The sequence below is a fragment of the Erpetoichthys calabaricus genome, chromosome 3, assembly GCF_900747795.2.
Source record: "Erpetoichthys calabaricus chromosome 3, fErpCal1.3, whole genome shotgun sequence".
NCBI lineage: Eukaryota > Metazoa > Chordata > Cladistia > Polypteriformes > Polypteridae > Erpetoichthys > Erpetoichthys calabaricus.
In genome coordinates, this window is record NC_041396.2 from 123,337,565 (window position 1) to 123,350,644 (window position 13,080).

At 39.6% G+C, this 13,080-nt stretch overlaps 1 protein-coding gene across 1 annotated transcript in view; it reads left to right on the top strand.

Moving 5' to 3' along the window:
• galnt2 (UDP-N-acetyl-alpha-D-galactosamine:polypeptide N-acetylgalactosaminyltransferase 2) overlaps positions 1-13,080 on the top strand; it is a 324,782-nt gene that overhangs the window by 276,839 nt on the left and 34,863 nt on the right. The window contains exons 12-13 of the mRNA XM_028797339.2: positions 11,495-11,587; positions 11,668-11,751. Coding sequence (XP_028653172.1) covers positions 11,495-11,587; positions 11,668-11,751 — 177 coding nt within the window. The remainder of the gene's footprint in view (positions 1-11,494; positions 11,588-11,667; positions 11,752-13,080) is intronic.

Below are 13,080 nucleotides of genomic sequence, written 5' to 3' on the forward strand. Positions count from 1 at the left end.
CTGCATCAAAACATTTATATGTACGTTTTTCCAAGTCTTTATATTCCTGCCGCATCTCTTGCAGCTCCAGCCCCAGCTTCTCAGTTGTCTTCTCAATTGTCTTGAGCAAGCCATTTATTTCTTTCTTCATATTTTTCTGAATGTTTTTCTTGAGCTCACTTGTGGCCATGGCCGTGGCCAATGTTGTGATCATTTCCTTCAGTTTGGACAAATTGTTTTGGCTTTCGTGCTCCGCGGGTGAAGTGGCAACCCCCGTTATAGCCGATGCTTCCGGTTCCCGAGGAGTAGATGAATGCGCGGACTGCAAGGCTGTCTCTAGTTTCAAGTGATCTTCTGGAATTGGCGAGCTATCGTGACCTGCATCACTTGCACCTTCGCTCCCATTTTCATTCTCGACTGGAGATGATGCAGTGGAACGAGGTCCTGGAAAGTCTGTGCTTTCGCCTGCCTGTTCCAGGTCAGTCTCTGAAAGGCCGTACCTTGCACTTGCACTTGAGCCTGATGCCTGTCTAGACTTGGGTGTAGTTTTAGGTTTCTTTTCCATTTCTTTCTGGCCCCCTTTCTTGTTACTCATGTTTATATACTGTAGTAGAAACTCCTTTGGTTAGGTAAATACAGGATACCTCGGGATAATAAGAAATAAAAGAAAAAATAAAGCCGCTGCCACGGACCTCCTCTTCAGACGTCCATCTCCTGTAACGGATGAGACCAACACCAGCTGAGTGGTTTTTAGGAGATGGAGTGACTGGCAGTACGGAGGACTCACTGCGGAAGGCAGCAGGAGTCAAAGAGGCTTGGGAGGGTAAGCTTCAGTGTGAGCGCCCTGGCCATTGGGGAACCCATGTCTCCCATCCAGTGGGATGAACTCTACATAGCCAGGGGATGGAAGGCTACCAGACCAGTGTGGAAGGCACCTGCTAACAGGGTGACTCCCCTGTTGAAGGGCCCTTATGGGAGAAGCAGGAGAGCCATCAGCTAAAGGAAGAAGGCACTGGGTTTTTTTGAAAGGGGACTCTTTGCAGCCTTTTGTTTTTAACCTCATTTTGAAGGAATTATTTATTGACATTTTAATCACCAATTATTGGTTTTATGGATTATTTATTTATTGAATTTTGAATGACTGCACTTTGGACACTTTTGATTTTTTTGATTGTTTTTAATAAAAGCACTTTTGCACTTTGCATCATCCCCTTGCTCCCACAGTGATTTGTCCCCATCTTCCATTTCATCTGGTTACATTACCGACGGCGTTGGGTTGGAGATGCTCCCAAATGGGAAGTGGGAGCATGGAACAGGACCCGCAACATCACATAAGTCCTGGATTTTGTCCTCGTATGGGGTGGTCCAGATCAATATGCCACAGACAAAACTGGTGCCCCTTGACCACCGGGCTCACAGCTGTGAGTCTTTTGGGAGGGAGGTTTTGCACGACCTGTAGGGCCTCCCCAGTTAAAAACAGGGCCGCAAAAGTGGGCCAGGATCCCCTGTCCCAGCGTATCAATGTTTCCGTGCACTTGAAGCAAAACAGGAAACACTCTGGGCCGTCCGAGGGAGCCATCTTCACCAGCACATCCCTGGGCCTCATTTTGCTCTGCTGGTATTGGGATATCATATGCCTCTTGGGACTCCATTGGTACAAGACCCCACTTCTTATACCAAGTGACTCAGCCTTGTGTTTTGGGGTGCAAGACAGTGACTCATGCGTCACATGGTACTGTGAGGTTTCTGAACTTTTATAGGACCCCTCTCCCAACGGGATGGCACGTCAAAGCTTGCCTGGCACATCTGTGGAGGACTGCTTGTCTATTGCTGAGGCAACCACAGGTTCACAGCACAGCAGCATATAATTATCTATAATTAATATACAAACTGAAAATGGCCTTGCCTTCCACGTTGTCATCTGCTCCTTGCGTGTCGGGAACATCGACTTTAACTGGGTTTGCCACTTCACCTGCGCAGCACGGAGAAGACCGAAATGATCTGTCCAAACTGAAGGTAATGCCGAACTGAAGGTAATGATTGCCACAGTGGCCACTGCTCAAGACATAATTGAGCTCAAGAATGATATAAAGAAAGATTTAAAGAAAGAAACAAAAGATATACTGTAAGGAAGGAAATAAAGGACATTCACAAGACAAACGAGAAGCTGCTTCAGGATATTAAAGACCAGAACAAATATAGGAAAATGCATCTAAGTTTGAGAAGAAACTTAAAGTACTTGGCACTCAGTTCGAAGACGTTAAGCAAACGTTTACGACTCAAATTGAAATAGCTGAAGAACTGGCATCTATCTCTAATGGAAAAGCAACAGCAGCAAATTCCGAATGCAAAATACTCGGAGACAGACTTGCTGCACTGGAAGATGGATGTAGAAGGAATAACATTAGAATCTAAGGTTTCACTGAGAATCGTGAAAGTCCAAACCCAGTGAAATTCGTAGCTGAACTATTCTCGAAAATAATTGGAGAGGACTTCAAATCAGACACAGCAGCTTCCCGCATGTGGGGATCAAATGCCTCTAAACCTAGGACTCTTATCGTGCATTTCGAAAAATTACAATCTCAATTACATATATTGTTACTTCTCAGACAGATATGAGATAAAGAGGATTATTAGAGGACGACTCTATATGCAGATGATATGGTACTGTATATATAAGATCCACAAACTATAAATTTTTGTATATGGTCTAAGCAGAAACACACTGGAAAGCATGTTCTAATGGAAAGATATGATGTTTGTGTGCTTACACTAGGCAGTCATATATGCAGGCATTTATTTGCCATAATAGCAGATGATCCAGCAGTACTGATTAAAATGAATGACACCATACCCTTTAAGTCATTTAGAGACAAGTAATGGCTAGAATTTCTTTGATTAATATAGCAAAAATATTTTTTGCTGCAGATGCTGGTTCAGTTAATAAGCAGAGAAAGAATGAGTGTTTTTCAAGATGAATAAGTTTATAGGATGTATACAAATGTAAAAGTAAATACTAATATGGTGCTATAACTATTAGATTGTCTAAGCTTTAAGCTCAGATAAATTCTTCAGATTGTGTGTGCTTGTAAGAATGTATGAAATAAATGCTTGGGGCCTTTAGTCAACATGGTATTGTGTTTATCTATGAGTAGCTTAACTGACAGTTAACAAGATCATTGGAAATTATCAGTTGTCCCGTTTCAGCTGATGCGACTATTGCTAATTCTTGCATGATTAGCCACCATGCTGTGTGTAAAGGAAGTATTTGGAAGCATCTTCTTTGACATCACTGTCACACTGACCGCCTGCTATAGCTTGCCAAAGAGGAGAACTATGGTGTGCACTTTAAAGGAACATCTTAGCTAGATTAAGAAACAGAGTCTCTATGTATATGGGCATCTTCAATGGCTTAAGAAAAGACTGTGAACTCTGTAACTGTTCAAGGTAGACTATCTGATGCTAAGCTTGCTGTATGTACATTGACTTGAACCATTCAGGTTGAATGTTTTACTGTATAATATGCCTGGTGGTCTCTGCAAATAAACATTAATTTAGATTAAAATAAGGTTTGTTATTCTCTCATTGAAGCCAGCTTGCGTTTGCTGACTGTAGCAGTCACATGACGACTGGAGGTTCAATAGAATAAGAGATTGAGGTACTAACTAGGGTTCTTCAGGATTCAATAACCAAGATCAGTTCAAAGAGGTCAGTAGGTTATGTAGGATGATGGGTTAGGGTATTAATCCTGGTCATTCAAGAGAGAGATTGGAGGGGTGGGGGAGAATCATGCGTTGATAGTGTGTTTCCGCACCTACAACACAACGAACCACCTGGACTTGGACCCGAGTGCAGTGGGTGACACTTCAGCACCACGCTGAAACAGCATGAAGATTTTTATGGTGGCTGGAGTGCCAATCCTGTCACCAACCCCCAAGTTTTCTCTGTAAATTGGGGGACTTGCTTGTAGGACTGGATGCAGATTAACAGGACAAAGCAATTGCAGGTTAAGGGCCTTGCTCAAGGGCCTAACAGAGTAGAGTACAGTAATAAATTAGGCTATGCTCGTTTAGTTTCAGTAGTTGCAGTGGTGGTTAAATGGAAGAAAACTGTGAACTGTGGTCCTAGCAGCAAGATGGTTTGCCATTGCTAAGATATCCAGGTTGGTAAACAGAGAACAGACTGTGATCTGTGATCCTAGCAGCAAGATAGCCTACTACGTTTTTACAAATTCAAGGAGAAAGTAAGGTTAGTAAGGTAAGGAACAGTATAAGGACATCTACTATGTTCTTGTCCACCAATAAAAAATAACCTCTGGAAACTAAAGTAACTTTAGTGGACATTTTCATAATCAAACATACAGTGGTGTGAAAAACTATTTGCCCCCTTCCTGATTTCTTATTCTTTTGCATGTTTGTCACACAAAATGTTTCTGATTATCAAACACATTTAACCATTAGTCAAATATAACACAAGTAAACACAAAATGCAGTTTTTAAATGATGGTTTTTATTATTTAGGGAGAAAAAAAATCCAAACCTACATGGCCCTGTGTGAAAAAGTAATTGCCCCCTTGTTAAAAAATAACCTAACTGTGGTGTATCACACCTGAGTTAAATTTCCGTAGCCACCCCCAGGCCTGATTACTGCCACACCTGTTTCAATCAAGAAATCACTTAAATAGGAGCTGCCTGACACAGAGAAGTAGACCAAAAGCACCTCAAAAGCTAGACATCATGCCAAGATCCAAAGAAATTCAGGAACAAATGAGAACAGAAGTAATTGAGATCTATCAGTCTGGTAAAGGTTATAAAGCCATTTCTAAAGCTTTGGGACTCCAGCGAACCACAGTGAGAGCCATTATCCACAAATGGCAAAAACATGGAACAGTGGTGAACCTTCCCAGGAGTGGCTGGCCGACCAAAATTACCCCAAGAGCGCAGAGACGACTCATCCGAGAGGTCACAAAAGACCCCAGGACAACGTCTAAAGAACTGCAGGCCTCAATTAAGGTCAGTGTTCACGACTCAACCATAAGAAAGAGACTGGGCAAAAACGGCCTGCATGGCAGATTTCCAAGACGCAAACCACTGTTAAGCAAAAAGAACATTAGGGCTCGTCTCAATTTTGCTAAGAAACATCTCAATGATTGCCAAGACTTTTGGGAAAATACCTTGTGGACTGATGAGACAAAAGTTGAACTTTTTGGAAGGCAAATGTCCCGTTACATCTGGCGTAAAAGGAACACAGCATTTCAGAAAAAGAACATCATACCAACAGTAAAATATGGTGGTGGTAGTGTGATGGTCTGGGGTTGTTTTGCTGCTTCAGGACCTGGAAGGCTTGCTGTGATAGATGGAACCATGAATTCTACTGTCTACCAAAAAAATCCTGAAGGAGAATGTCCGGCCATCTGTTCGTCAACTCAAGCTGAAGCGATCTTGGGTGCTGCAACAGGACAATGACCCAAAACACACCAGCAAATCCACCTCTGAATGGCTGAAGAAAAACAAAATGAAGACTTTGGAGTGGCCTAGTCAAAGTCCTGACCTGAATCCAATTGAGATGCTATGGCATGACCTTAAAAAAGCGGCTCATGCTAGAAAACCCTCAAATAAAGCTGAATTACAACAATTTTGCAAAGATGAGTGGGCCAAAATTCCTCCAGAGCGCTGTATAAGACTCATTGCAAGTTATCGCAAACGCTTGATTGCAGTTATTGCTGCTAAGGGTGGCCCAACCAGTTATTAGGTTCAGGGGGCAATTACTTTTTCACACAGGGCCATGTAGGTTTGGATTTTTTTTTCTCCCTAAATAATAAAAACCACCATTTACAAACTGCATTTTGTGTTTACTTGTGTTATATTTGACTAATGGTTAAATGTGTTTGATGATCAAAAACATTTTGTGTGACAAACATGCAAAAGAATAAGAAATCAGGAAGGGGGCAAATAGTTTTTCACACCACACCAATCATACATTCAGTATGACTTTAGAAGGTGGCGTGTAATATAACGTACGCAGATAGGATCCTTCTCAAAGCTACCTGTTCTGTGTTGTGAAAGGAAATATTGCATTGTCTTTAGTATACTACTTCAAGATTTTAATCAGTGCACCCTGCAAAAATTACTCAGTAATATTTATCAATCTATAACATGTCAAACAGGAGCAGTACAGTAGTTGGCCTTTGCAATGGGCAAGTAAAGGGAGTAAACTTAACTATCAATAAAGCGTTTCTAGACTCTATAAACCAGGCATGTCAAACTCACTACCATTGGTGGGCCGCTTCGACTGCCATACGTGTATCAGCGGGCCGCACTGTAACAAATACTATTATACAAAGTTACTGTAGCTTTCTTTCCAATACTGAAAACTTTAAAAAAAAAATGTAACACTTAAAGTTTAAAGAAAAGCAATTTATTTCCATACAGTCTCCATACAACAGTGTAGAATTAGTCTTAGCCTCTTAGATAGGTCCTTATTATATTCATTATATTATATTCATTGCTTATATAGGAGCCTTACAGTGTGAGATTTATTTCTTTTGTCCCGACACTTGGCATCTCTTGTTAGTAACCAGTTCGTCTATATCAGGCTTGAAATCTTGTGCAGCTGCAACTTTTATGAGGGATGAAAGGTGCTCGACGGTAAGTCTTGAGCGATGTGGGGTTTTGGTAGCTTTCATTAACGAAAACAATTGCTCATAAAGGTAAGTGCTTCAGAACATACAGTACTCTAGATGCCAACTTACGGATCTGCACATATGAGGGTGGCAGGTAAGCATACAAGCCTGGCACACCAACTTCGTTCTATTTTGCCTTCAGAATGGAATCTGATTGCACTTCAATCAATTCCATTTGGATATTCTCAGGCACATTCTCAACATTGTAAGAGAACAGCGCAATGCCCTGTTTGTGTGAACTGAAATCAGGAAAATGCTCACTGAATTCATTGCTCAGTAATTTAAGTTGGAAAACAAATCCTCCAAAAATCAAATTTTACTTTACTAAGTTTACTTCAAAGTTTATATTGTAAAATATGCAAAAAGCCACCTGACCTACAATAATTTTACAAACTCAAAATCACAAAAATATGTTAATAAACAACTCACCAACTTCTCTCGTCCACTTCAGATCTTCAGCTGTAGTCTGCACTAACTGTTCGTTACAATACTTGCACAAAATTACATAAAACTAGAGCAAAAAAACGTGAAAATATGTAAACTGTTACTACTCGTGATGGTCAGTTCTGCCTAGTGGCCAGTCTCAGCAGCCCAGTCAGTAATGTAGCCTTAGCAGGGGCAGCTCTAGGCGGCCCTGGGCAGAGAAAGAATCGGTGGCCCCTTCACCTGGCAATGTCAATACGGTATCTTATGCACGGCGGATGGCCACATCCATTGCGGACACTGCATAGCCGCCTCGTGCTCATGACACGCTTCTACTGTATATGCGCGTGTCCGTAACTTGAAAACCAAGTGGCGGCCCATGATATTCTCATTACGGCAGAACGTTATAATACTACATATAGCTTACTGCTCCGACTCGAGCGACATTAGTAAATACAGCATACTAATTAACAAGAAACAATGTTTTTCGGCAAACATTGCCATCAGCTGTGTCGTTATTTTCTCTTTGTTTTATATTCAATATATATTGGCATGGCGGCCCCTGGGATTTGGCGGCACTGTGCAGGTGCACAGTTTGCACATGCCTAAGGCCGCCCCTGCTGCAGCCTAGCACTTCAGTTGTGACGCTGCGGCTCATTAACTTTGGTCAAGGCTCGTGGCTATACTAGCAGATGACGTTTCCGGTACCGTAATGCCATAGGAAAATGCGCTTTTGTCAGAAGGCAGAAGAAAGAAAAGTCAATAAGTAACACTGAAGATGCAGAATGATTCAATCACAAATGATAGTAATCATTTTGTACAAGTTCAGTGCTAACTAGGATCTGTCATGCGGGCCGCGTGTTTGACATGCCTGCTATAAACAATAATGCTGTAATTCTTAATACTGTGCCTTCAGAGAGTATTCAGACCTCTGACATATTTAAATTAATTTTTCCCTCATCAAATAATACTCAGTACTCTAGAATGACAAACTGAAAACAGGATTTTAGAATTTTTTTCACATTTATAAAAAAAAATGAAATATCACATTCACACAAGCATTCAGCAAAGCACCTTTGGTAGCGATTACAGCCTGGAGTCTTCTTAAATATGGTAGCAAGCTTTCACCTTGACCTGAATTTGTATATTTTCTGGCATTCTTCTCTGCTGATCATCTCAAGCTTAGTCAGGATGGATAGAGGCCATTGGTGGCCTCTCCAGAGATCTTAAGTTGGGTTCAAGTCTGGGTCTGACTAGGCCATTTAAGAAGATTAACAGAGCTGGCTCTAAGCCACTCCCATGTTTCTCTTAAGTCAATCTTAAGTCTTTGGCATCCTAGACTAGGTTTTCATTAAGGATATCTCTGTACATTTATCTGTTCAGTTTTCCTCAAACCTGACTAGTTTCCTTTTCCCTACCACTAAAAAGCAACCCCACAGCATTTTTTCTCCAGATGTGACACTTAGAATTGAATCCATTTGAATCTTAGTTTCAAGAGCAGAAAATTTGTTTCAAATGCTTTGAAAGTCATTAGTTGCCTTTTGGCAGACTCCAAGCAGGCTTTCTTGTGTTATCTGGCAACTCTGCCATGCAGCCCAGAAGTCAGTGTAAGTGTTGCACTGGTGGATGTCCATGAGGAGGTTTCTCCCATTTACATGCAGGTCCTCTGGAGCACAGCCAGAGTGACCATCGTTTCTTCATCACCTGTCTTAGCCAGGCCCCTCTCCCCTAATTGCTTAGGCTGGGCAGCCAGCTCTATGAAGAGCAGTGGTTGTTTCAAACTACTTCGGTTTAGAAATTACAGAGGCCACTGTGCTTTTAGAATCCTTCAGTCATACAGAAATTATTGGTAGCATTTCACAGATCTGTGCCTCGACACAACCCTATATATAAACTGTGTAGGCAATTCTTTCAACGTCATGACTTTTTTTTTTTTTTGCTAAAATGTGGGACCTTCTATTCACAGTTGTGTCCCTTAACTAATCTTGTGCAGTGAATTTAATTGACCTTAGGTGGACTCCATATATCTCAATGAAGAACGGGATGCACCGGAGCCAACTTTCAGTTGCCATAGCAAAGGGTCTGAATACTTGTGACAGTGTGATATTTCAGTATTTTATTTTTAATAAATTTGCAAAAGTTTCTATAATCTTTTTTTTACTTTGTCGTTCTGGGATACTGAGTAATGTTTGAGGGAATCAATTTAAATGATTTTAACATAATGCTGCAACATAGCATATTGTGCAAAAAGTAAAAGGGTCTGAATACTTTCTTAAGACACTGTATTTTAAAAAGGGAATTTAAAGTATTGAACAGATTAATCATTCAAGAAAGTATTGTATTTACATTTTAAACCAGAAACAAGCATAGATGTGAATTAAATTTCTGATATAAGACAATAAAAAAATGTTTACTACTGATTCAATGTTTTTTTACTTCCGTTAAATCCTGCAGTGTCTTAGTATTGGTGATGCTAAACTCTTAAATTTATAAGGCTGCCATGTGGAATGGCAGTGCTGGTTTTGTGCTATGTGAGATAAACTTTATTTATCTATCTACATGCTTTGTGCTGTGCGCTAACAGGAATTGATGTGCAGTATAATAAATTCCCTAAGTAGCATTATCTGTGCCGCTGCACAAGGCAACTACTGAACGAAACTCAGAAGAGAAAGAAAATAGGAATGTCTTAATAACACTAATTGAAACCATTTGTTATAGTAATTAAAAATCATGAGTGGTCTCCCCTACACTTTCTCGTATACTGAGATTTGGGGATGAATATTTGAGGAGTAAACCGCAAGATTATTATATTTTTATATTATGTACATTAAAGAACCATTAACAACAAATCAAATTAATAATATACAGTAATCCCTCCTCCATCGCGGGGGTTGCGTTCCAGAGCCACCCGCGAAATAAGAAAATCCGCGAAGTAGAAACCATATGTTTATATAGTTATTTTTATATTGTCATGCTTGGGTCACAGATTTGCGCAGAAACACAGGAGGTTGTAGAGAGACAGGAACGTTATTCAAACACTGCAAACAAACATTTGTCTCTTTTTCAAAAGTTTAAACTGTGCTGCATGACAAGACAGAGATGACAGCTCCATCTCACAATTAAAAGAATGCAAACATATCTTCCTCTTCAAAGGAGTGCGTGTCAGGAGCACAGGCTATCACATAGATAGAGAAAAGCAAACAAATCAATAGGGCTGCTTTTAAGTATGCGAAGCACCGCGGCACAAAGCTGTTGAAGGCGGCAGCTCACACCCCCTCCGTCAGGAGCAGACAAAGAGAGAGAGACAAACAGAGTTTGTTTTTCAATCAAAAATCAATACGTGCCCTTCAAGCTTTTAAGTATGCGAAGCACTGGGCAGCATGTCGTTTCAGGAAGCAGCTGCACAAAAGATAGCAACGTGAAGATAATCTTTCAGCATTTTTAGACGACCGTCCATATCGTCTAGGTGTGCGAACAGCCCCCCTGCTCACACCCCCTACGTCGGGATCAGAGAAAGTCAGTGCAAGAGAGACAGAGAAAAGTAAGCTGGGTAGCTTCTCAGCCATCTGCCAATAGCGTCCCTTGTATGAAATCAACTGGGCAAACCAACTGAGGAAGCATGTACCAGAAATTAAAAGACCCATTGTCCGCAGAAACCTGCGAAGCAGCGAAAAATCCGCGATATATATTTAAATATGCTTACATATAAAATCCGCGATGGAGTGAAGCCACGAAAGGCGAAGCGCGATATAGCGAGGGATTACTGTATTGAACAATTATTATAAAAGTAAAATTAAATAAATCGACTCTGCAGCTGCACGAATAAAAGGTAATGTACCACTTCCGGTTAATGGAAATAGCCCAAAAGGTGTTAGAAAGCTATGTTTTGTACCCAGTACTTATATGTAAAATTTGGTTGACCAAAGTGAAAGTGTACTCAAGTTATCATGGTTACATATATACACACACACACAGACATAATTCCAAAAATAGTATTTTCGGACTCGGGGATATCTAAGATTTTGAAATTCACCAAAATATCGAAAATGAATTTTTGGAGGATTCCAATACTTTCCCTTTTCTTCGTATACGAGATAGTCGGGGAGGTCTAAAATGTTGAGATTCATCAAAATCTCAACATCGAATCTTTGGGCGATTACAATACTTTCCGTATACTTCATATACGAGAAAGTAAAAATCAGTATCTGTAGCCTTTGTGACATTTCCATGGGAATGTATTTTTATTTATAAAGGTAAACCTTAGGAACACAACTGATTTGCTACAGTTTACAATAGTTTTGTAGTCTTTAAATCAATATCTTTCTGTCCTTTGTTCTATCCCTCCCTCTTCAACATTTAAATATGTAGTATCATTAAAGTATAGATTTCTTTTTCTTTTCTTTCCCAAAGAAATACACGAAGGGCAGCTGAAGTTTGGATGGATGAATTCAAAAATTTTTACTATGCAGCTGTCCCATCAGCACGAAATGTTCCTTATGGCAAGTAAGTATTAAGTCATTTCACATTAATTTTTTTGACATGGTAGTTTAGAGAGAATTATATTTTAAATCTTTGTATTTCAGTATTCAAAGTAGGCTAGAAATGAAGAAGAGGCTTGGCTGCAAACCATTTAAATGGTATCTCGAAAATGTCTATCCTGAACTCAGGTGAGTTCTGAGAGTTTTGATAAATGTTTAACTTATGTGTGTGTCCATGAATTTTAATAGTATTGAATGGGCTGTTTTGTTGTACATTGGACTGTTTTGTTGTGGCTTTTGTGTGGATTTTACATGTTCTTTCTTAGTTCACTTGAGGCTCTTCCAGGGAGCTTTAATTTCTTTCATAATGGACTTGTCATACTTTCCAGAGTTAGTTCTTATGTTGCTACCAGGAAAATCACCAACTCCAATGGGTTCGATTTTTATTAATCAGTTTCAAACTACTTTGTTTCTTGACTGTTTAAACTAATCTGCATCTTTATATACAGTTATTATATAATTAATAACTGATCAAGTTTGTATTTGCCTTTTACCTTAGAACTTGACCCTGCACTCTGCCCCATCACTCAGTGAAGAGCTCTATATAGAAATAAACTGAACTAAATTTAAATTTGAATGTTCCCATTGACCCTTCAGTCTATAAGCAAGTCATGAGAATAGATGAAGGGAAAAATGATATTAATTATTTTTTCTTATTTCTGCTACCTTTTGGCATTGGCATTACGCCAAGCACTGCTGGTACCTTGTTGATATTTAATTCATTTCATTGTTTACATGTTTTTAATTCTAGCAATGTGAGGTACTACTTTTCAGTGGGGCAGGTGTTCCCTAGGGAATTTGTAAACTTCAATTTGGACAATTCTTTTTTAATTCCACCAGCACATACATTTAATTTTTAACAACAAGTTAATAACATTTTAAAAAGTGACTGCCAATTTTCAGAATGCTTCCCATAGTTCAAAGAAGACTGTTCCAAACAGAAACACTGGGTAACAAAACATGGATCAGTTTAGATGAATCTTTCTGCATTTTTCATGCTAAATTCAAGTATGTAATCAGACTTTCTCTATCATGCAAGATTTTTCAGTGACACACATTTAATATTTACAATAAGTATCTGTTACACTATATATACATGCTAGGAGCATCTAACCTAAAAAGTAGAAGTGTACAATTTTCTGCTGTACTTGGCCTCATAAATATCACTCTTAAGGGTCCAGTAGTAGACAGAAAGCATACTGGGACTCCACTTTCCATGGTATGTTGCTGCTGACCTCTCCAAGAGTTCCTGAGAAAAAGTCTGGAAAGTTATGTTCATAAATGGCAATAAAAGCATTTTAATCCTGAATTTAACTTTAAAAAAAACGTGTACACCTTAATAGGGGTTTATATACTAAGTATACTGTTGAAATAGTTTACTGTCAAATAATGCAAAGAGTACATGACACGTGTTTTGCCCTAATTCTGGGCTCATCAGGCGTACACACTCTACTGCAC